Source organism: Aspergillus brasiliensis, assembly GCF_001889945.1.
Source record: "Aspergillus brasiliensis CBS 101740 unplaced genomic scaffold ASPBRscaffold_10, whole genome shotgun sequence".
NCBI classification, from domain to species: Eukaryota; Fungi; Ascomycota; class Eurotiomycetes; order Eurotiales; family Aspergillaceae; genus Aspergillus; species Aspergillus brasiliensis.
In genome coordinates this window covers 364,494-387,039 of record NW_027137451.1, presented here as the reverse complement: position 1 = coordinate 387,039, position 22,546 = coordinate 364,494, and the positions used below count along the sequence as shown (strand labels likewise).

At 50.7% G+C, this 22,546-nt stretch overlaps 6 protein-coding genes across 6 annotated transcripts; 3 read left to right on the top strand and 3 right to left on the bottom strand.

Moving 5' to 3' along the window:
• Positions 1-1,892: 1,892 nt before the first annotated feature.
• Positions 1,893-2,307, bottom strand: ASPBRDRAFT_276808 (uncharacterized protein). Its single transcript, XM_067622417.1, has one exon. The coding sequence runs from the start codon at positions 2,255-2,257 to the stop codon at positions 1,928-1,930; it is 330 nt and encodes a 109-aa protein (XP_067476658.1). The 5' UTR covers positions 2,258-2,307; the 3' UTR covers positions 1,893-1,927.
• A 256-nt stretch (positions 2,308-2,563) lies between these two features.
• On the bottom strand, positions 2,564-4,624 carry ASPBRDRAFT_45725 (uncharacterized protein). The gene is made up of 2 exons (XM_067625476.1): positions 4,556-4,624; positions 2,564-4,452 (listed from the first exon to the last, which is right to left on the bottom strand). The coding sequence occupies exon 2, from the start codon at positions 4,340-4,342 to the stop codon at positions 2,732-2,734; it is 1,611 nt and encodes a 536-aa protein (XP_067476657.1). The 5' UTR covers positions 4,343-4,452; positions 4,556-4,624; the 3' UTR covers positions 2,564-2,731.
• A 1,534-nt stretch (positions 4,625-6,158) lies between these two features.
• ASPBRDRAFT_45723 (putative dUTPase) lies at positions 6,159-7,403 on the bottom strand. The gene has a single exon (XM_067625475.1). It carries the CDS (start codon positions 7,106-7,108, stop codon positions 6,578-6,580), a length of 531 nt encoding a protein of 176 aa, XP_067476656.1. The 5' UTR covers positions 7,109-7,403; the 3' UTR covers positions 6,159-6,577.
• A 2,359-nt stretch (positions 7,404-9,762) lies between these two features.
• ASPBRDRAFT_276684 (putative protein kinase) lies at positions 9,763-13,181 on the top strand. The gene is made up of 2 exons (XM_067622414.1): positions 9,763-11,110; positions 11,174-13,181. Exons 1-2 carry the CDS (start codon positions 9,951-9,953, stop codon positions 13,053-13,055), a joined length of 3,042 nt encoding a protein of 1,013 aa, XP_067476655.1. The 5' UTR covers positions 9,763-9,950; the 3' UTR covers positions 13,056-13,181.
• Positions 13,182-14,650: 1,469 nt separating this feature from the next.
• On the top strand, positions 14,651-16,664 carry ASPBRDRAFT_76906 (eukaryotic translation initiation factor 4E). Its single transcript, XM_067629340.1, has 3 exons — positions 14,651-15,092; positions 15,187-15,939; positions 16,007-16,664. Exons 1-3 carry the CDS (start codon positions 15,058-15,060, stop codon positions 16,269-16,271), a joined length of 1,053 nt encoding a protein of 350 aa, XP_067476654.1. The 5' UTR covers positions 14,651-15,057; the 3' UTR covers positions 16,272-16,664.
• A 1,585-nt stretch (positions 16,665-18,249) lies between these two features.
• On the top strand, positions 18,250-22,509 carry ASPBRDRAFT_198078 (uncharacterized protein; the record flags this gene model as incomplete). The annotated part of the gene is made up of 8 exons (XM_067621168.1): positions 18,250-18,462; positions 18,582-18,688; positions 18,748-18,828; positions 18,895-18,952; positions 19,015-20,201; positions 20,290-20,697; positions 20,749-20,814; positions 20,865-22,509. The coding sequence occupies 8 exons, from the start codon at positions 18,250-18,252 to the stop codon at positions 22,507-22,509; spliced, it is 3,765 nt and encodes a 1,254-aa protein (XP_067476653.1).
• Positions 22,510-22,546: the final 37 nt, after the last annotated feature.

The following is a 22,546-nucleotide window of genomic DNA, read 5'->3' as shown; positions in this document are numbered from 1 at the left end:
GTTACATGGTATGCAGGGGCTGAAGGGGGGCAGGGAAGGGGATGCCAGACTAAACTTCGTTTTTAGAGGCCTCGGAATGGACCTTGTACGCTTTAAGGTTCGGGTCGTTTGTTGGAGTGAGTTCAGGATGTCAGGTTCTAAATGTGTAGCCCTGGGAAAGGCTTGCTTTACGCCTAGGAACTCTCAAGTGGTTGCTACGGTTTATATCTTTTTATCGTAGAGTCTGTGGTTCAATCTATAAAATGCTACGTAATAAACACAACCACGATAATTACGGCTCAGGCAAGCGCTGGTCTCGTGGCTAGCAGTCATGAAGACTTCTCCCTGTCATTACATCTCGTTGAAGTTTGTGTCCATCACAAGCATCGAGTATGTTAAATTAAGTTCAGAAGGCTATCAAGTCAAATCCAAGTATTACCTCCAGTGCACCCTTCCGTGACAGACACACACACACACACACACACACACACACACACACATCTTTCGTCCTGAGTAAAGGCCAACGTACTCAGAATTGACTATGCTACACCCCCTCAAGACAAAGCATTGTGAGTGTCATCAAAACCTTGGCTGATCTGATCCGAACAAGAAGATGCCTTGTCATAGGTGTCCGCAGGGACGTGCTTTTGGGCTTCCTGCCGGAAGTTGTTATGCTCATCGCTGAGTGAATCAATGGTCGTCTGCGCCTGTGACGCGTGTCCGGATGCCTTGAATTGTGGCGCCTACAAGATAGATATTAGCGGATTGTTCGAAATCAATGTAGTAGGAATAATAATACCTTGTCCTTTGTTGACTGAATTGCGCCCAGAAGCTCCGGGCACAGTGCTTGGTAGGCCTGGTAATATTGCTCGGCCTCGCCGTCAGTGAAGGGCTCGTCTTGCTGAGCCAGATTCTGGCGAGCTGTCTGAGAGGTATCTTTGGCTGTCTGAACAGAGCTCTTCACTTGAAGGCCGGAGAGAGTCCCTCCCTGGTAGTTGTCTATGGACTGTCGGGCGTTTTGGACGGCGGCGGTGAGGGCGTTCATGTCCGAGACAGCTTGATTGATGTCTTTGGCGCCCAGCACGGGGGCCACTGCCAGGCAGGCGCCAGCAGTGAGGTAGACGCCAATGTTGCGGAAGAGCATCGTGAACACAATGAGGAGTTGGATAAGTGTGTGATTAGCTGGCAGTCAATAGGAGGAACTATTGTAGTAGTAGTTCCTTTTTGTATGCAGAATTCAATGTACTCAGTACGGTACTGACGTGTCGGTCATTGACCACGACTTTATACTTTCCTTGAACTTCAAAGTAAACAGCGTGCTCTGAATTGAACAGGAATATCAGGGATAGATTCCATCAATACCCCTTACTTATCTGTCATGCGGATCATGGCTGGTTAGGCCTACACCCCAGAATGAAAATGTCTGGGAGTGGCTGAGGGAAGATCAAGTATGCTGTGGACTGCAAGTAGTTCATTGCCATCATTCTCTCAGTCTGTCATAACCCTGTTGGTCTTGCTCCGCACGCGTCTTGATGCAAGGATTGCCAATCAAGAAACGTTGGCAGACAAGCCAGTGTAGGATTCAGTTGGAAGACGGCCTCATGATATACACAACCGGCGCCTCACCACATTCCAGTGCCCGTAACCCCACAAGCCTGACGAATTCGATGACCGACTAACTGTACAACTGGGGACGTCTTACTACGCTCGCTTACCTTGATGGTACACAGTGGTCAAGGTCGTTCATCAATACTCGCGATGAAAGGTGTCTTACTCGTCCCATTGGCGAGCAGCATAAAAACCGAGTCTGACAACATCCTTTTGGCAACATATGGCGAATGGCGCCCAGACATGGCTCTGCTCTCAGCCCTGGATTAGCTTTCTGGTCTCAAGAGCTTGACTGATTCACAGGTGCGCACTATTGTTGCAGCTTCAGCACTCAATGTGATCAAGTACATCGACTCCTCCAACATACAGTTAGTTCCCTTCTTTGAAAAATCGAAAGACTGTCTACACTAAATCCAAGCTCAGATCGACAACATGCTAACCGGCAAGCTGCCCCTTGTTGAGAAGGCAAAGGCGTGGGCAACACTAGACGATAGCGATCTATTGAAGAAGATTGAAGCCTTACAGAAAACACTCGAGTACTAGGGGTTAAACAAGAGGTAGTCAGGACCGGAGAGAGCGAGAATCCGTGGTTCAATGGCGGTGTTTTCAAAGAGTATTTTGTCTGGAATAATATGATACTAGGTACCTCCTTTTTGTCAATTTTTGCCATAACGATTGCAAGATTTTCGATCAATAGTCTCAAAAGACGTACAAGGTCTCTGCCGTCTAGACCTTAAAGACGTGCAAGTCCCTTATTTGGCTTCAAGTGTAGAGTTGGCTCGACTAGACGGCAATTCCAGCACCCTAAAACAAACCGGGAAAGAGGAAACTTCTGTCCTTATTCTACTAATGGGGAGTTTGAGCCAAAAGACTTTTCAAGTACGTTACTAGTATATGGTGTCGAGACACGTGATAACAGAAAAATCAATAGTTTTTCCAGAATTTGGTATAAACTATGATGTTCATATAATATATCTAGAATACTATGATACAGATACGTTCCAAGATCCCAGCCTGTAAATACATATACACTAGGTAGCAAGTACCAGTGGCCGATCGTAATATGAAACAGGCATAAACTACTAGCAGCAACTGCCCCAATCACAGCAAAGCAGACATCCCTGACTTACTCAAGCGAGGACCCCTAGTAAAGAGTACCGCAGTACCAGTTCTCAGCCTTGTTCACATCACCAGAGCCCTTGTACTTGGCCAGCTGGGGATGAGGGCAAATAGGTCTCTGCTTGTCCACACCGTCGGCAACATCGTCATTCTTGTACTTGGTGGGGATGAGGTAGTCAGGGGCAGTGCCATTCTCGACCCACGCCATGATAGCCAGGACGAGATCGTGCTTGCTGTCGTTGAAGCCAGGCACTCCAAACACGTTTCCGGAGAGAGACCCGGCCTGGCTGTCTCCGTTCATGTAGTAAGGGGCGTCTTGGTCGGAGGGAGTACCGGTGCAGTGTTCCATGCCGGGGACCAAGAAGAAGCGGTAGAAGTCGTCAATGGGAATGTCCTGGGGGTGTAGGGCTTCTTGGATATGGTTGAATAGGTAGACGGAGGAGCCGGTTGCGATGGATGGGTCAGAGTATCCGTGGTAGTGGAGGAGTTTGCCGCCCTTCTTGTAGAAGGGGGAGATGTCGAAGTCGTCGGCTGTGGCGTTTCCTGGGTTGATTCTGTCGGAGAGAGCTACGAGGTCCGGATTCCAGTCCTTCCAGGTCCAGTCGTAGCCGATCTGGAGCATGTATTGGATGTAGGTGACGAAGTCGTCGTCCAGGCTTGGGGCACCAACTTCTGTGCCGAGCGTGTAGCCGGGGAAGACGAGAGTGTCGTTGGCTTCGTACCAGGGGTTGAAGAGCTTGTTGACGGTCTTGAGCTGGGCGGGGGTCACGCAGGTGTCGTTGGATGAGGTGGCGTTGCACATCACAGGCACGGGGTCGAAGACACATCCGAAGGGATTCTGCAGGATGTTGTCTTTCAAGCCGTCCTGGGGATCACACTGCTTCAGGATTTCGTCCTGGACGGCTGTCATTTGGGCATCGCTGACGTGGTAGTCTGCGGTTTCGGGGAGGTTCCAGATGGCAGTGAGGACGTTCCACAGCTGCTGGTGAGAAGTCCACCAGGCTGGTGCGCCGGCAACCACGCCGTCGAAGTCCTCAGGGTACATTTCGACTTCTTTGAAGCCCTGTTTGCCACCGGCGGAGCAACCCCGGTAGTAGCTGTACGAGATTTTCTTTCCGTAGTAGCCCTCGGTGACCTTCTTTCCATTCACCACGGCATCATGGAGGGCACGGTAGCCCCAGTTGGTAAGGGCAACTTCGTTGTGGTATCCGAAGCTTCCGTTGTTGCCCTCGTGGCCGGTATCGGTTGATACACTGGCAAAGCCGTACCACATGGTGTTGATGATGGAAGACCAGCCAACAGACCCGGCAAATTCACCATTGCCGACAGCCATGAATCTACCGTTCCACTCATCGGGTAGAACCAAACCGACGCTGTGCTGGGTGTTGTTGGGCAAGGAGATATTGGCTTGGGCAACACAGCCGGCAAGAGGAAGTTCATAGGCGCTGATGCCCATAGGGTCGGAGGTCAGGCCATAGTTGAGTTCAATTGGAGGAGTGAAGTTGTATCCCTTTTCATAATGATTGGCGTAAAAGACGGTTGTATTTTTGGGAAGAAACTGAGCAATGGTGTCAACGCTGCAGTTCTTGGCCGCAGCCACGCCGGCTGCGGCGAGAAGAGGCGTAGCTGACTTCATAGAGGTATATGTCAAGTAGGTAAAGAATGACTCTAATGATGAACAAGTGACAGTCGGAAGTCTGGAAAAATGAAGTCTCGGCAAGCAAAGGGAGAGGACTGCTTTTATATCTACAGAAGAAGATCGTGAGATATCGGCAGCATCGAATCAACGTCAGCTGGTCCCAACAACGATGGTTCCAACCGAGAACGTAGGGGAGATCTGGCCCGGTACCTTCATTTTCCGAGGTAGATAGATTGAACCTTAGAGACAAAAGTGGATGTTATACTCTCTACAGTAAAGCAGCATCTATGGCATCGGGTGTCTTCGTAGTGTTCATCAGTTGGATAGAGATTCCCCACTCTCTGTTGCTGATATCAGGTATATCTGCCGATTGTTGCCTAACAGGGGAAAGTCTCCGCCGACGGAACAAGCGATATATAGTCTAGAAACAGATAGTAGAGTTTGTAAGAGGCCGAAGCCTCTAAGTCGGGGGTCAAGGACTCGAGTGGAGCTCTAACACCCTCATCATCTATCTTATCACCGGTAAGCTTAAAGTGTGCTTGTTTCAGGTCCACGCCTAATTTCTGCACGGCACTACCGGCACTGTTGATGACGACGAATATTCACGGTGGACTCAGTACTCTAATATATCACAGACGTGTACCGGGAGCTATCATAGAAATCAGACCTATTAGCATTCAGCAATGCGATGTAGCTATCACCATCGTACAGCACTGTGGGGAATTGCCCGCTCTTCAAAGAGAATACTCGGATCAGGAACCACGTAATGCACCCCATCATCATGCAAGAACCATTTATACCGGGGTTTATGACGCTCATTGGAGTACCTGGCGGTCAAAGTAGTTGTTTGCCTCCAAGATAATGGACGGACGTTTGCGAATGCCGGTTCATAAATGGGAATAATTGCATGAGCAATATAAGGTTGGCAGCCAGATTTCAGACATCCTTTGTGTGAAAAAGACCCGTTTGATTCTTAATAAATTAATATGCTGGGAAGTAAGATATCCCACTGCTGAATAGGAAGACTGAGTCTATGAGGTAAGAAGCCTAAGGATCATAAAGGGGCGAAGCCAGTTCACATTTTTTTTGACAAGCTGAGAATCCCCTGAAAGAAGGGTATCAGAGCGTCCAGGCTTGCTATGCTATTTGCCAGCTAACAAAGTTGATAGTGGGTCATGAAGGATATGTTGCGAATACTTAGATGAGGATGGACACTTGTTGAGAGAAAGTGTCGGGACATTCACTGGAGCCAGGTATCACCTGATCCTTCGCCTCTCTGGCCACCACCAACATCCGATCTTGAGAACTAGATAGATCGTACATACAATCAAATTAGTTCCTGCCCTTTGCTTTGAAAGGAAGCATAGTACCACAGCCGCCTTTATAAGAGGATTGCATGGTCACTAGTTTTTAGACATAGAGTCCAAGTGCTAAGACACTGAGCAGGTTGGCGATCGGCCGTAAGTGTTGCCATTACTACTATATTTATATCTTCTGCCTCCACTAGAGTATCCATCGAAGAAGTAGTACTAGTCCACAAGGGACATACAGGTGCTGCGCTCCACGCAGTGACCCCTATATCAGATTCAGAAATCTTAGACTGAATGAACCATTTCTTGTTACCTCTTTCCTTGTTATGTATAGGCTGTACACATACATAAAGTACAGTATTGCGGCTACTCTCTATGCTATTACTCTTTTAGCTAGTGTTGTATCTCTCTACTATAGTGCTACGTCAAGTCTTTGCTCTAACTATTCCGTAGATTCTGCGTTCTCTGGCAAATACAGATCTCATAGTTACCTTACCTTAGTAGCCCATATTATATTAGACTAGTCTCTACCGAATATGAATCCACAATAACAAGAAGCAGTCCTTCTTATTCTTCTGAATCAAAGATATCCTTGCCTTCATTCTTGATCTCGCCGTTGTTTAGGCTATTGTGTCTCTCTCGACTATCGTACTGTGCGCACTCAAGATATACATTAGGTATATTCTTTTAAAGAACTTCATCACTAAGGGCAACCCGTTAGTACACCGTCCCAGGACTGGGGATGGGAGTACCTGGCGGTTCACCCGACGATTGAAATCGCGCGAGTTGCTGGATTTGGTGGATCGGCTGGAAGGGGAGTTTGTGGCGAGGATAATTCCATATGCAACTCTGGGTGGATGGGTCTAGCTACGAGACCGCCCATCGTTCCAATGGCATACCTCGCTCATAGTACCTCCCCTGCTCAAGACTTGTGTGTCTGACCCGGTCCATCGCGCCCGACACTGCTCATCGAAGCCTGGTAAATACCATTATAGCCTTCTACCGCTTCGCTCAGCTCCTCAAAGACAATCTGCGCGAGCTTGGCGTCTCGTAACAGGACGACGCCGTGGGGGTTCTTGACGTCGATCAGGCCACCGAGAGCACCTTCATACCCGGCATCGATGACACCCGCCGTGATCCCCACCCCGGAGCGCCAGAGGGATGACCGCACGAAGATACTGCCCATGCAGTCCCGTGGAACACAAACAGTTTCGTTGAAATCGACCAAGTAAGCGCCTGGGGGCAGTGAGATGGTGTGGTTTGTGCTGTCAAACGGTAAGGTGAAGGTTTTGGCCGCCTGGCGCTTCGTATTATCGAAGTCGACGGTTGCTGCCGAGGTCCATTCGGAGATCTGACGAAGGGTGAGGTCAATACCGCAGGGTTGTTGCTGGGTGACACCGCGGAGATTCCGCACTAGTTGGCGGTTGACGACTTCAAGTCCGCTGAGAATCATGGTACAACTTGTGTGGGAAAGGTGGCGGTGTTAGGCCTATGGAGAATTGCTGTGCATGAGTAGTGTTCAAGGGGGGTATAAGACAGGACTATGGTTTATTTATTTCACAAAAACAGAGGGAAGTGGAGCAATCACGCTATATGGTGGATGGATGACATGTCTGAACTGGGAATCTGTTATAATGAGGGCTCGAGACCTCCTCTTTGCATCGGCATTGTCCCATGTCGTAAGTTGAGGCTGTAGGTTGTTGAATAAATCATAAGCATACTTATTAAAAACTGTCACGGTACTACAGGGCAGACGATGAAGGAACTAACTTGATCTATACTAGAAGACTGAACAAATGCACAAAAACTACTACACAGACGGGGGAACAGTCATATAACTAACTATAGATTAATGGGCATTCGATGCCAGAGGTTATCAAAAAGCATTGATCAAGCACAGTAGTGTTCGCCAGCTAGGCTTCTTGTTCTGAAGCCCGTAAACAGCAACCTTGAGCTGACTTGATATTCCATAACCTTGATGGTCTTAGTTATAACCACTTGGTAAAGTATACTAGTTCCTCCAAGGTGCCTTGCCTATCAATGGCACGGATACTAGACTAATCCGGTCCCGAGCCACGTGACAGCGGGCAGCATTCCCTCCGTTGCTTCAAGCTTACGGCCACCCTTGACCTGTCACCAAAGTCAACAAGAGTCCATGTACCAACCAGCCCCTGTTCTCTGGTATATCATTGCGAATAAGCTCTGGTTGGAGGGCCCTGGAGCAATAAAGATGACTTTGGAACCTCTTTGCACGTTATTCAGCCCGCTAGGGTTAGTCCTAGCCACGTACGTTCACGATGTGTTCGGTTGAGTTGGACTTGGGAGTGCCTCACCACTAAAGCCCGCATCCCCACCGCCTACAAACACGTCATTAACAGCCACGTCTCGATCCTCTACGGTCTCATTGATAAACATCGCCCTCGCAAGTGGTTTCAGATGGTCGATTACCCCAGGATGGATGGGGAATAATATCTTTCTGCTCTGACTATCAGTATGGTTGACAGGCCATGTTGTTTGTTGGGGAGGCTTAGATGTCGGAATTCGTCGGAGTTCCTCTAGGCTCAATGACTTCACCCCAAGCATCGGCAACAGGTACGTACATGGCAAACATTAACCGTATGCTCTCCAGAACTGGATGAGCGCGTGTACAACTACTTGTATCTGTGGCGTGGCTTGCGATATAGCTAGAGCCCATCTTTTGATTCTCCCCCAGGATTCAAGCATGGTTTCGACGTGGTGTGCCAAAAGTCAGGTCGCCGACCGTCGAATACTTGAGTAATTAGACGGATGGCATCGTCCTCTATGTTACCTGATTTCTTCCCCATTTACAAAGCTCAACTACCCTATGTCTTCGGTTTCTCGAAGGCATCCACGACTGTCTCTCAACATCGAATCCTTCTGCTTTGTGGTTCTTGATCATTTTCAGGAAGCATGCGGGCCTCGATCACGCTTAGCAGTGAATAGCGCCTGGGCCTATTAGGGAGCCTACGATAGCCCAACCTGTTACACCACGTCCACTGATGGCGAGATACTAATCTGGTGAGCCGCAACTGGAACCTGTGGAATCATGCCTCCGCGCCGGTGCTGCTGCTGCTGCTGCTGCAACTCGCCTGGGCAGGGTGTTTGCTCTGATCATTTTCATTGTTGTCAATTTTGCGGTTTATTTGCTCCCCGTAGATAGGTGTTTTCTGTTGTGGAGAGGTTATACTTCCTCTTCCAGCCAGCGACCAAAGGCGATCTATGCAGGCGATGAACCTGTAAAAGGTGGAGGGAAACATGGTGATATTTTACGCAACAAAATTGGAGTGACGAGATATCCGACCATGAACCCAAGACAGATCATCATTTGCAGAAGCGCAAGAAGGTGGGGAAAGGTCAGGGATCGGTGCAGCTGGCTTATGCTGAAAGAGAAGACTTGAGGCCCTCCCGTGCCCCAGACATGGAAACAATGGCCATGAGAGTGAATGCGGCTGGGCTGAGGATGTGTGTGATTCAGCGACGCTCATTTCGACATTTTGAATGTCTCCCCGTACCCGAGACCAAAGCGTCCGACGGGGTCTACCGGACAGCAATACCGGCCATCACCTGGTTTTGCCGTCTCTGCACCGCGGCCTTGCGCCAGCATCCGTAGTAAGAGCCAAACTACTGGCAACCCCGGAAGTTGAAGAGGAAGAAGGGATCGGACAAGGAGGAACACTGGATCAGCGGCACGCCGATGTTGGGCCGCCCCAGAGTCACCTGCTGGACTGACTCTCTTCACTAAAAATCTCCCGCCATCAAAGTAGACTCCCGTTCCATCACCACCTTTGCAACTCATGGTGGTTCTTCGTATTGTCTAGTGCTTCCAAGGCCAACGAAAGCGGCCACAGGAAACAGATTAATCCCCCCTCGGGACCAACCACAGAAAACACACTGCGAGGTGCGTCTGCCCCCCCTCCTAGAATACCCATTTTCCCTGCACTTCACATTCTGCAGTGGTTCGAAAGGTGTCCCGGACATTGACGATCTGCTTCTGCCCAGACCTCCGGCCTTCGCGACGCCTTTCCATCCTCCCTCGTCGACTCAACCACCTCGGAAAAACCGGTCTTCCGCACCACCCAATCCCCCGACAGGAAAGACTGTGAACGCGGCCGACACACGCCCCGACAGCCTAGACGAGAGGATAGGCTCCACCGGATTCTCCTACGCTGACATCTACATGCGAATCTCCTCATCCTTCAGTGGGCCGATCATTCTGATCCCTGCTGCTTTTCTTTCCTTCTCCGTTGGAATCCGATGCAGCTGAAGGAGAATACATGGCTGGGTCCCGCAGGAGTCCGGTGTTGAGAGACCAGTGGAGAGCCACCAGCGACACTAGAGACCCCAGAGACCGGGAGAGGCACCGGCCTCGAGGCTCGTACCGCGATAGGGGAAGGGACAAATTTCGCGACCGTGAGCGTCGTCGCCGACCCAAAGAGGGCAGACCCGACGACGAGCTTCCTCTACGGTCGCCGCCACCGCGTCCCTTTCCTCCTCCACCTCACCACGAACCTCGCCAACACCGTGATTTGTCCCCCAGCACCGTCTCCGCTCGTGGCTCCCCTGGTGGTCATCATCCACATTCGGAATTCCACCCTGGTCGGAAACTAGGCCGTCATCGCTCACCCTTACCCGCTGATTATCCTGGCTTGGAATCGCGTCGTTCTTTTGAAGCTGAAATTACCAACGATAGAGACCAACCTCGGCGCGACCACTCACCATCCGCTCCGCCTCCCTTCAAGCGTAAAAGGACGCGCAGTCCTTCTCCCGGTGGCTTCGATCAGCCTCCGACCCGGCCAAGCCATCGCTATCCTCCTTCTAACCATAGTGACGACTTGGATCGGGGCCTGCCATCCAACAGACGAGGACGATTCCCAACTCGGGGTAGGCCTGGTCGGAGACCGTCCCCCCGACGAGGGAGAGACAGGCGTCAACCCGGGGGTAGACGTCCAACGTCCCCACGCCCTAGGCGCTCTAGGTCTCCTGTACGTGGTGGGAAATCTTACGCGTACCCTCGACGTCGCTTTCACAGCCCTTTGCCGGAAGACGAACTCGACGACGAGCCCCGCCATCGATCGCCTTCGCGTCACTCTGTGCAGTCCGGTGATTCAAAACTATCTCTAGTGTCTCGCCGCAATTCTTTGGGGGATTCTGCGATGAACTCCGCCAGGCCCGCCCGCTCAGCAGCGGGTGACTCGTTCAGGTCTTTGTCCCCGTCTCGGGAAGCTCCAGGGCACGATGCAGATAATGCCAGTGTTTCGGCCAACGGGGAGACATCGCGCGATGCATTCCAGCGCCCGCGAACATCTCGGCCGTATGCCGATGCTTCTCAGTATTCATCAACGATGCAGAACGCTACTCCGACGAATTCATACCACGGATCGCCACAGTCTGGCTCTCCATACTCGGGTGGACGCGGGGGACGTGGTCAGCATGTGTAAGTCGAGCCATCTCAGAACGCTTTTTAGCAGCAACAGAACTAATACTAAGCAATATATAGCCCTACCTCTCCGTACCGGCAGAATAACTATACCACGAGTGGCCTTCATGGTCACAGTTCGTCCTATTCAGGGCCATCCTACCGCGGTGGATCTTCAGGGTACCGTGGCGGCTATCAGGGCCATGGCAGCGACCGTCGCTATATGAATTCTGGACCTCAAAGCCACAATAACGGACCCCCACATGGTCGGAGCAATTTTAACAAAGCACATTGGAGGGGTCAGGATCCCCGAGGTCGAGGCCCTTCCAGCCCTCACGAGCACTATAGGCAGCCATCAGCTAGCCCGCCTCCACCGCCCGCCAACGAAGAAAGATCCCATGTTGATGATGATGATGACCGGTTTGCACCATCAAGGAAAGAGAGCCACGCAGAAGACGACGGTTCGAAGGCTACTGCGGGAGGTGATGCTCAAGGCATCCCACCTACAACTAATGCTACCCAACAGTCTCATTCATCTGCTACCCCCAACAAAGGGGGTAAAATCAGTTTCGCCTTTAAGGCAAAGACTGCCCCGGCTCCAGCCCCCAAGCCGGTTCCCGACTTGGCCCAAAGAATGCTGGCACGAGAGCCACCGCCGCGCGCAGCCGAGCCACCTCCCCGCAATAGGCTCTCTACTGGCCCGCCGCCACCGAAGTTCAAGCCCGATACACGGTTTGACCGTCGTGATCGTGACAGGGATAGGGACCGCGACCGTGATCGGGCCCGCGACAGGGACCGAGATCGGGGGAGGATCGACCGCAGAGAATTCCGGGAACCCCGTAGCTTTCGTGAGCCTCGAGACCCACGCGATATGAGAAGAGACGACCGTCGACACGAACATCGCAATGAAAGGAGGAGAGGTGATCGCAGACAAGATTTCCGTCCCGAGCGCCGCCGCGAGCGTTCCCCCGAACCGAAGAAGCAGCCAAAGATCCTGACTCGTCCCAAGCCACGTCCCACCCTCTCTGAAGAGTTTGCGCAATCGGACTCGGTCTACTATCGAAAGCCCGGTAATGAATCCGTCATCGGTGCCGGTACATATGGAAAGGTTTTCAAGGCAATTCATGTCTACACACAGAGAAAGGTTGCTTTGAAGAAGATACGAATGGAGGGCGAGAAGGACGGCTTTCCCGTCACAGCTGTGCGGGAGATCAAGTTACTTCAACACCTTCGCAACAACAACGTGGTCAGCTTGTTGGAAGTCATGGTTGAGAGAAACGAGTGTTTTATGGTCTTTGAATATCTCTCGCACGATTTGACTGGCTTGATCAACCATCCGACCTTCACGCTGACGGCAGCTCATAAGAAAGATCTCGCTAAACAGATGTTTGAGGGCTTGAACTACCTGCACCACCGTGGGGTCATGCATCGTGACATTAAGGCCGCTAACATCCTCATTAGCAACAGAGGACAGCTAAAGTATGCGGACTTTGGATTGGCCCGGTTCTTTTCCAAGAGCCGCCAACTAGACTACACCAATCGTGTTATCACCATCTGGTATCGCCCACCCGAACTTTTACTGGGTGAAACCAGGTATGGTCCGGCGGTCGATGTCTGGAGTGCGGCGTGCGTGTACGTGGAGATGTTCACGAAGAAAGCTGTCTTTCCGGGCGAGGGCGGAGAGATCAGTCAACTGGAGAAGCTCTACAATTCCCTTGGTACGCCGACCCGGCAAGAGTGGCCAGACATTGTCGAGATGCCCTGGTTCGAGCTGATGCGGCCCACTGAGCGGCGCAAGAGAATCTTCGAAGAGGTCTACCGGGAGGTCCTATCGCCCGCCGCCCTGGATTTAGTTTCGCAGATATTCCGCTACGATCCTACAAAACGACCAAGTACCGAGGAGATTCTGGCACACCCATACTTTGTTTCAGAGGAGCCAAGTGCTCAACAAGCCGTCGAGTAAGTTTGACTGCATTGTCACTCTGCTATGCTCTCACTAACGCATCCCAGATTGGAGAATATTGAAGGTGACTGGCATGAGTTTGAGTCGAAGGCGCTCCGTCGCGAGAGGGACAAAGAACGTCGTGCTGAGTATCAGCGAGATAAAGAAAAGCGCAAGGGGGCACCATCTGCACCTCCGAGCGAGAGAGACCCCAAGCGTGTCAAGCAAGACGGGTCTGAAAGCGGACCATCTTCTGCAGCACACCAGGGGCAATGAGGCTTGAATGTAACATCCGTGCAGCCCTCTCCAACCTGTCGTATATACACACGCTCAAAACCCAGCGCACTGAAACAGGGAATTCCGGGGACTATGTGCGCCATCCAACGCGGGCGTTGACGGAGTTTTTGTATGTTTATGCAACTCCTGCAAATTATGACAGTACCACCGGTGCTGGCGCCTATGTCAGAACTCCTGCCGTCACCCTTATTAACCCTTCCCCCTACCTACCCCTCCCACTATCATCTATTATGCGGAACTGTGACCGACGGGCGATATGCACACGGCTTCATCTTCCTTAGAAGAATGAGTTCCGAGTATCCTACATTTATGGTCCAGCGTCCTTGACAGCCGAGGCCTTCCCATCCTGGGCACATTTGATCCGTGTATAGAGTTTATTGATACGACAATACAATGCCATTTTCTCTTTCCGTGTTGTTCTTATGTACAGACGCGGTGGTCGTAGAAGATCGGTCATCTGGGGTTGTCGAGTCGGACTAGCCAAGATAGCGTTAAGTAGGAGTCTAGTAGGAGTGAACTCGTACTTGGAAAAGTAATTGCTCGTCTACCATGGGACAATCTACTACAAACAGCCACGTCAGCAACTGATGAGGCAGAGCAGCGATATGCGAAAACAAGGAGCAAATCACGGGCAATCAGACATGCCAGTGGACCTCACACTCGACCAGCGTAAGTCTACACCACCGTAGTAGTGGTGTAGAAGCGGTTGAGCACCTCGGATTACCAGAGTATGTAAATGAAAGCTTCATCATGCACCATAGAGGACTGGAACACGACCGACCGGCCGACCGTTGTTCAACCGGACAGACTGCCAGGGAGACGATAAAACAAGAGGAATGACGCACCGGCAACAGTCGAATTACTACAGATGCGCCGGACTAAGATTCCACAGCCGCTACGATTCAATTTCAGGGGCCAATGCCAAAGGAAAAAAGATTCATGATGTTGGCAAAGGCATGTCCCGTCATACAGGTCATCACCGCATCATGGAGCCCGGAAGAGCCCTCGTGATGATGGTTTTAGAAGCGGGTATTAGAAAATATTCTCGACACACTCATCGGAATCGCCAGTGCAGTTGAAAATTCGACAAAGAATCAAAAGTGTGCAGCCAGCGATGATTTGAGTTGGTGGTCTTGGGTTTAAAGAAGAAAGAGAAAAAGACGCGAAGGAAAAAAATTCGGCGGTTAATAAAGGGCGCCGCAAGGAAAAACGACGGAGCGGGCGGGCAGGCGGGGCGGGATGGTGATTGGCTGGCGGGCAGCTGGGAAGTGCTCGACTTTCCCAAGTTCTTTCTTCACTTCCAGAAACCGCAATTCCGCATTTCTTCTTCCCTTCCTTTCCCACTTCAACGTCTACTCCAAGTATCTACACTGCCTCTTCCCTCGACCTCTTAAATCTTCCTCCTCGTCACGTTCACGATCACGATCACGATTCCTCCTCCTACCCCTCCGTCTGCGTCACCTATCCCCTCGCCTAGCTTCGACAACCGTCCTGTCTGCTCCGCTCTGCCGCGTCCCTTGTACCCTCAATTAATCCTATCTAAGTAATTTTCGACAGACTCGGGCCCTGTGTCATTCGATCTCCCTTCATTGCTCGATACCTTCGCCCACGACCTCGAATCTCCTCTTCTTCCTCTTCCCCCTCCCCTCGCAAAACTACCCGACCGCCGGAACTTGTGTTCCCGGCTCATGATCGCTCGCTTTCTGGGCCGTCAGTAGCTATCTCCATGGATAACGCAAACCTCTGGACTCGCCGATCCAAGTAGGTCCCACTTCCGCTTCATGACTTTGCCCGCATGCTTGCGTGGCCGATGCGACTCAACTAACCTTCTTAATCTTTTTTGTTCCATCTATAGCACCTCCAAGTTGTCTCTGTCTATGACGGGGACGGACGGCGCTCGAGTTGAACTTCCCCGCGCCACCAAGCGTTTCGGCCCCGACAGCTCCCACGGCGGCCGGTCCAACCCTTTCAACGCTCTCTCCCCCCTCTCCGGCGGCGTGTCCTCTCCGTCTACAAACGCCTCTTCTGCATTCGGCTTGGGCTCCGGTGCCTTTGCGTCGTTTGGGACCCCCAAGACCCCCGGTGCACCTTCCGACCTGAAAACTCCCGGCGAGAAGCGCGAAAACCCCGTCGACCAGGTTTCCGCCGCTGAGACCGGCAAAACCAAGGGCGCTGCCTTGACAATCAAGGAGCACCCGCTCAAGTCCACTTGGATTATCTGGTACCGGCCTCCCACACCCAAATACTCCGATTACGAGAAATCTACCGCCCCGCTTGCATCCATATCATCAGTAGAGAGCTTCTGGTCGATCTACTCGCACTTAAAGAGGCCTTCTCTACTCCCCACAGTCTCCGACTACCATATTTTCAAAAAGGGCATCCGTCCTGTATGGGAAGACGAAGCCAATAAGAGAGGAGGAAAATGGGTGGTGAGGTTGAAGAAGGGGGTTGCAGATCGTTACTGGGAGGATCTCCTCCTGGCTATGATTGGGGATCAGTTTGCAGAGGCTAGCGATGAGGTTTGTGGTGCGGTTCTCAGTGTGCGGAGCGGGGAGGATGTTCTGAATGTGTGGACCCGCATCGATGGCGGGCGGAACATCAAGATCAGGTATGTTCATACGTGGACACATCGCATTGGAAGCAACATCGCATAGGTATCCTAACACGCTTTCCAGGGAGACAATCAAACGTCTGCTGAACTTCCCGGCCGACACCAACATCGTCTGGAAGAGTCACGATGACAGTATCGCCCAACGTTCGGCCATCGATCAGGCTCGCCAGGAAAAGGCCGCCGGAAACACCGGTCATCACCACCACCACCATCACCATCACCACAACAACAACAACAATCACAATCACAACCAGCAACACCAGCTGGGCGATCGACGAAGAGTTACGGCGAATGACGAGGGGGATAAAGGAAAAGGCACGACATCTTGACATGCTTTACGTGGGTTATGATCATGTATAGTAAAGGCCACACAAAAATCTCATTGGGATGATTTGGGATCGGGGCATTTAGGGCGAAATACTGAGTGATCTCGATTTGGGTTCTTTCTTCATTTCCCTTTTTTTTTTTTTTTCTGTCCGATTTATTTCAATTTCATGGGCGCTGCTACTGCACGTGGAAATGCAAGTTTGGGGTGCTCGGATGGGATGAAGCGTAACTACTACTACTTCTATTACTGTTATACTTAGTATTCTTCCTCCTCCTGCATGAATTTGTGATCGGAGATACTATTTATTGATCTGCTAGTGTCCTCTTTTCGTTCCCGACTAGTAGATCGTGCATGTAAACTACTACAAATTTATTCCCCGCATGCTTTTCTTTTTATTGTACTAAGCCCAATAAACTCCGGTCTTTTTATGAACCCACGTGGAACTGGATTAATTGTCTGTCCTACTTACTGTCTACAACTGATCTCATTTTCTTCATAATTGAAGTACCAAAATTGGCGACTTCTTCACCCCCCGCTATGAGTTCATTTCCCACTCCGACACACACTCTCTCTCTCCCCGCGTAGTAACCATATCAATGCTCTCAAACCACTAATCACTATTCTACCCACATCTCTACCTCCTTAACTCTCATCCTCCTAAAATCTCGAGTCTCTTCTTATCTGCGAAGCCGCGTATATTATATATTATCCCCACCACCATCTAACCTATTCCACTCGGTACTTGTAATTCTCGTAGACCCTAGATCTGAAAAGTGGTATTAATCCACTGTATTTTACATAGATCTTTGAATATGTCTCGGCCAAGGAAATTCATATAACTTGAAGAAAAAAAAAAAAAAAGGCCCAGGGAGATGATATCCTGCAAGCTAGTCCGTTAAATACTACGACAGGGGTGCGACAGATCATATTCCATTACTATATGAGGACATTTGGGATTTTGGCTTGCATGCACTATCACTTTGTGAGGGTACAGATACCAAGGTGCATTAACGCAACAGCTACGGAGTACTGAAGTCGTGGCATATGTAGGTGTGTAACTTGAAGTCTACTATGGGATAGGGGTATATTATCTGTGCTAGTTACAGTTGCTTCAGCCCTCGAGGGCTCTTCGTGGTTGAATAAGGGCATCTTAGAGACACCTGAATTGGCACTATTTATTGTACTTGAGTCTAATAATTACAGCTTCACCGTCTGACAGCTGGTATATCTTCTAGTACTAGTAGTGAGATCAGTTGTTCAATTTGCTTAAGCTCTTAGTACTATTACAATATAGACTTGGGCGTTGATACCACTCGGCATCTTTCAGTACTATTAATAGGCGGGAAATATATATCCGCAGAGCACTACTAGTCGTATGTTTATTATGTGGTTTGACAGATAGCAAGGACACAACTCTTAGTAGTATTTACTCACTAGTACTGGCACTCACAAAAGCATACCAAATTCAGAGAGGCTACAATGGACTTTGGTGCTTAACCGAACTAAATCTACCATTAGAGGGGTATTTCATATATAGAATTGTGTTTGTCCGGTCTCAAGTGTTATATTTTCTTGGAAACAACCTCAACATGTAATTTGGATACACCCTTGTAAAAACTCAAAGTGAATAGATAAGCAGTCAAAGTATATTGAAGGACCACATATATGAGTAGATAGTACATGTAAAATTGAATAACTCCAACTACTCCATAGATAAAAAGTAACAACTAACAAGTCATTTGAAATGCACGAGAGCCACTAGTGGCCGCACTAGTGCCCGGGCTAGTCAGCAGATTACTAGTATTTGTCTAGTTAGTTAGTAGGGCTCCGCAACGCCCGGCGGGCAGAATTCTCCCACCGCCTTTCTGGCCATCCATGATGCATTTCTCTCCATCGCCATGCCCACTTCTGCTTGGTATTCGCCGATATGAGATCCTTCCTGGCCTGTCCGGTCATGCAATGACCTCGCTCGTGACTACATGCCATTCTTCAAGCAACTGTCAGACTTTATCTCCCGCCGGACCTCCCGTCGCCCCTCCTCCTCCCCGCAAATCTCCCCCGATCCTGCGCCTCCATCAGATGCGACCTCCGACCACATACAGCGGACTGAGACGTCCGGCGCATGGAATACCGGTTTGCCCGTAGGATCCGGGTCTTTACATACATCTTTCGAAGGCCTTCATCCGGTCACTGTAAGTATAATCTTACTCCGCCCAGTGCTTTCCGGAATAGCGTGCGATCATGCTTTTGCAGCTCATATCTGGGCCTTTAATTTTACATTTTCCGCGCTGCTAACACCCGCCGTGATAAGACTGCTTTCAGCAATGCCGAAGGATTTCGACATCCTTACGAACACCGACCTGTACGTCCACAATATCGCCAGACCGTTCCTCGATCAGAATCAGGAATGCGTCGCCTGTAAATATGGCCTCGCAATGCGGAAGCATACCGAGTGAGACTGACCCGATTGATGTTAGGTCTGGCGACACGACACATGCCAAGTCGCGCCAGCGTTCCGAAGCATACGATGAGCTTCGGCTGTTTCCTCCCAATAAACGGTGCGTTCGATCATGCGCAGTGGTCAGAAGGGAGATATGCTGATTCACCATGTTTTATGGCTTTAGAAATGACCCCGGTGGAATTCCTATAGTGCCAGGACAAACGAAAAGCAATAAACCCAAGGTATGCTGAGATCCAAACCGAACAAAAAATGCTTCTGTGCCCGTGCTGACGACAGGAACAAGTCGCCTTTCAGACCCGTGGATACGATATCGAAAGGTCGAGACAGTGGCCCGGTTCGTGCACAAGGAAAGCAGCGTCACCTACGTAACAGCCAGCCGGGAAGTGTCACAGGGTACGCAGGCTCCGAAAGGCCCAATAAACGGCGCCGCCAGGATACCCTCGATTCCACTCGTGGAAACTTCCAAAAACCCTCTGACAACGATGTTGAGCACCCCGCTCAGCAGGCGCCCCGCATCGCCGGTCACCCACTACGTATGTCTCCTATTTTGAGCCAGAGTCCAGGGAAGCCAAGGAAACAGCGAAATAACAGACGCTCAAAAGTGGACGAGTACCGAAGCACTGAAAATATTGTGAGACCATCCCGAACACAACCAAGCCCAAAGCGTGTTCCCTTACCCAGCCTCGGAGCACCGTCGGACGATGACCGCGACGAGCGTTTCACGAAAAATGCAACCAAAGAAAGACGGAGAAACAATTCCTTCATTTCCGACGTAGACTCCGGCGCCAAGCAGGAACGTCCTTCCAAACATGAAATACTAGAAAGCGTCGAAATCAGAAATACGAAATTACAGGAACCTGCACCAAGTACCAAGTTGGATTTAATTCTTCATGACCAGGGAAACGCGGCAAAACCCAGAAGACGTGTGTCCGAGTCGAGGGAAAGTCCCGATGAGCTTCAGGGGGCGGTAACGGTGCGGCCACCGCCCCCTCAAATTGGAGGCAAGAGAGCTGAGCTTGGAAGTCAAAGCACGACAGGCCGTGAGGATTTGTCTCAAGACATAAAACCAACCTTTTTCGAAGCCTCCGGCGGCGGCAAGAAAGGGAAACGGAAGAACAAGAAGACCAAGGCTTCAGGGATGTCAAACCAGCGATCTTTCGGAGCGAATCTCGTTCGATATGGCCCCATCGAACAGCAAGCATCCGACGGCAGAACCATCCAGGTCCACGTCGACATGACGAAACGCACAATTTCAATGTGTCACGAGACAGATTTGGAACACCTTTTTGAAGTGCCGCTTTCCAGAGTGCGACACATCTGGAAGGCAGAATCACCGAGCAATAAGGTCAGATTAGAGCTATCGAAGACATCAGACCTCGATCATCGGATAGATATCGAGTTTATGTCTTTCACTGTGAAGGAGGAGTTTTGCTGTTTGTTGGGTGAGGTCCCAGTTCGTGACAAGCCAAGGTATGTCTGATCTCTTAGTGTTGGTAACTTTTACTGCTATTCCTTAGTACTACCTTTCACTACTGAACAAAGGCTAATGTGAGAGCAGCGAGTGGATGGACAAAGCATTTAACAAGGCGCAAAGAGAGACTAAGCAAACTACAAATGGTCTTAAACGGCCACCATCAGAAGGCAGTCCCGAGCAAGCGCCGGACAAACAGCGAGATATCATCAAAAGGGTGAAGCTCACGGACAACTTGCAAGATGAAAATGGGATTGTCGCTGGGAGACAGCCATCGTCACCGCCGGACGCCGCCTCTCGGGAACGTGCAAACCCCTCCTCCCTTACTGCAGCCAAGCCCAACAAGACGGACACATCTCAGCCTGAATCGAGCCCAATTCATGTGTCGAAGGGAGCTACCGATTCTGGTGTGGAAATTCCCGTGAAGAAGTCTGCGTCCAGCATCACCACAAGAGCCATGTCGCGTCTTCCTTCCACCACGACCACAGTAGTGTGGTATGTACTCGCTAATATCCCATGACAACAGCGACTGACGAGCCATGACAGTGATGATAGCGATGATGAACGTACGCAGCAAGCTCTGCCAGCCGTGAACACTGAAAAGTGGCATAAGTATGAAATTCTGCAAACACTGGTACGCATTGATGCTGACGATGTACTAGGCCGCTGGTCTATCCACTGGTTGGGAAGAAGAAGGCCGAGGTGGATGTCTACGACCTTGACCGACTCCGAGAAAACGAGTTCCTGAATGACAATCTTATCGGGTTTTATATCCGATTCCTGCAAGACCATCTGGAGCGCACCAATAGTGAGGCGGCGAAGAGAGTATACTTTTTCAACTCCTTCTTTCACGACACACTCATGAATGTCCCCCGAGGCAAGCGGGGCATAAATTACGAAGGCGTGCAAAAGTGGACGAGGACCGTCGACATATTCAGCCACGATTATGTTGTGGTCCCCATCAACGAAAGTGCGCACTGGTATGTTGCCATAATTTGCAACTTACCAAGCCTGCAGGGAATTGCCCAGGAAGGGCTGGATTCCAACAAATCCTCACAAGGCGAGAAAGAGACTTCGGGGCCACCAGACAGTCAGGTTCAGGAGATCCCTGAAACACCAGAGCCTGAGGTAGCCACGAATAAGGACAAGGAAGACAAGCAGGTCAACGGCTCAGACACTGCAATAGCGGAGTTTGCTAGGCGCTCTTTCGAAACGATGAACATAGCTGATGGGCCTGCAAACGACAAGCCTGCAGAGAGTCCTAGTGCAGACCAAGAATGGCCTGAGCTCGAAGGTAGCCCAGAAAGGCCTTCCAAAACGCTATCCAGTCTGATGGAAAAAGCGGAGACCTCTGAGAAGCCCGAGACGAAGGAAGCTGCACAATTGCCTGAGCCATCAGGTAAGCCTCGCAAGCAAAAGGCAAAGCGAGCGGGCCCCAGATACGATGTCTGTCAACCGATCATCATTACTTTTGACTCGCTGGACGTGTCTCGTTCACCAACGATAAGCTCCTTGCGCGAATATCTGTACGAAGAAGCAAAATCGAAGAAAGGCATCGAAATCGAAAAAGGCCTGATCAAGGGTATGAGGGCCCGGGAAATTCCGCTGCAGCCCAATTACTCCGACTGTGGTCTGTATCTTCTGGCATACCTAGAGAAATTCGTCCAAGATCCGGATGTATTTGTCAGGAAGCTTCTTCAGAAGCAGATGGATCCCAAAGCCGACTGGCCTCCGCTGAAATCCGGTCTTCTCCGAAGGCGACTCCGCAAGTTCCTTGACATGCTTTATGACGAGCAGGAGCAGCTCAAACGCCATGAGATCAGTGACCAAGACACCATGGTGAATAAGACGCCAGTATGCTACCTGCTTGGTAGACCCGTTCTGAAGAATGCGGAGAGCGAAAGCAAACGTTCACCCGGGCTTGAGAAAGCGTTACCAGAGATCGCAAAGCGCTCAGAGGACCATGCTCAAGCTGTGCACTCTGAACCGCAGTCGAAGGCCGAAGTGGAAACTGGCCCGAACCAGGACATGTCTAAAGCAGCCCGCAGATCACCGGCAGTGGACGCGAAACAGTCACAAAGCCATGAAGCAGGTTCATCGAAGCGACGTGTCGAGCAAGATGTTGTCCTAGTTCCAGACAGTCAGCCGGAGGCAGCGTCCTCCAAAGCCAAAACCAAACCATCAACGTCACGACGACAGACTCCCGAGTCGGAGACACAGCCGCGCACCGTTGTGGATGTCAAAGAAGACGACGTTGTGAGTGTTGTGGCAGACGAGACACAAGTACGAGGGACCCCCACGAGGTAGTTGGCCTTGCACATAGTAGTATTGAAAAGCTCTATCT

Bases quoted from the DNA above. Each gene is read 5' to 3' on its own strand.
- ASPBRDRAFT_276808 (XM_067622417.1), bottom strand. From the start codon at position 2,257: ATGGCAAAAATTGACAAAAAGGAGGTACCTAGTATCATATTATTCCAG.
- ASPBRDRAFT_45725 (XM_067625476.1), bottom strand. From the start codon at position 4,342: ATGAAGTCAGCTACGCCTCTTCTCGCCGCAGCCGGCGTGGCTGCGGCC.
- ASPBRDRAFT_45723 (XM_067625475.1), bottom strand. From the start codon at position 7,108: ATGATTCTCAGCGGACTTGAAGTCGTCAACCGCCAACTAGTGCGGAAT.
- ASPBRDRAFT_276684 (XM_067622414.1), top strand. From the start codon at position 9,951: ATGGCTGGGTCCCGCAGGAGTCCGGTGTTGAGAGACCAGTGGAGAGCC. The intron at 11,111-11,173 runs GTAAGTCGAGCC...AGCAATATATAG, and splicing joins GGGGGACGTGGTCAGCATGT to CCCTACCTCTCCGTACCGGC.
- ASPBRDRAFT_76906 (XM_067629340.1), top strand. From the start codon at position 15,058: ATGGATAACGCAAACCTCTGGACTCGCCGATCCAA. The intron at 15,093-15,186 runs GTAGGTCCCACT...TTCCATCTATAG, and splicing joins CTCTGGACTCGCCGATCCAA to CACCTCCAAGTTGTCTCTGT. The intron at 15,940-16,006 runs GTATGTTCATAC...CACGCTTTCCAG, and splicing joins GGGCGGAACATCAAGATCAG to GGAGACAATCAAACGTCTGC.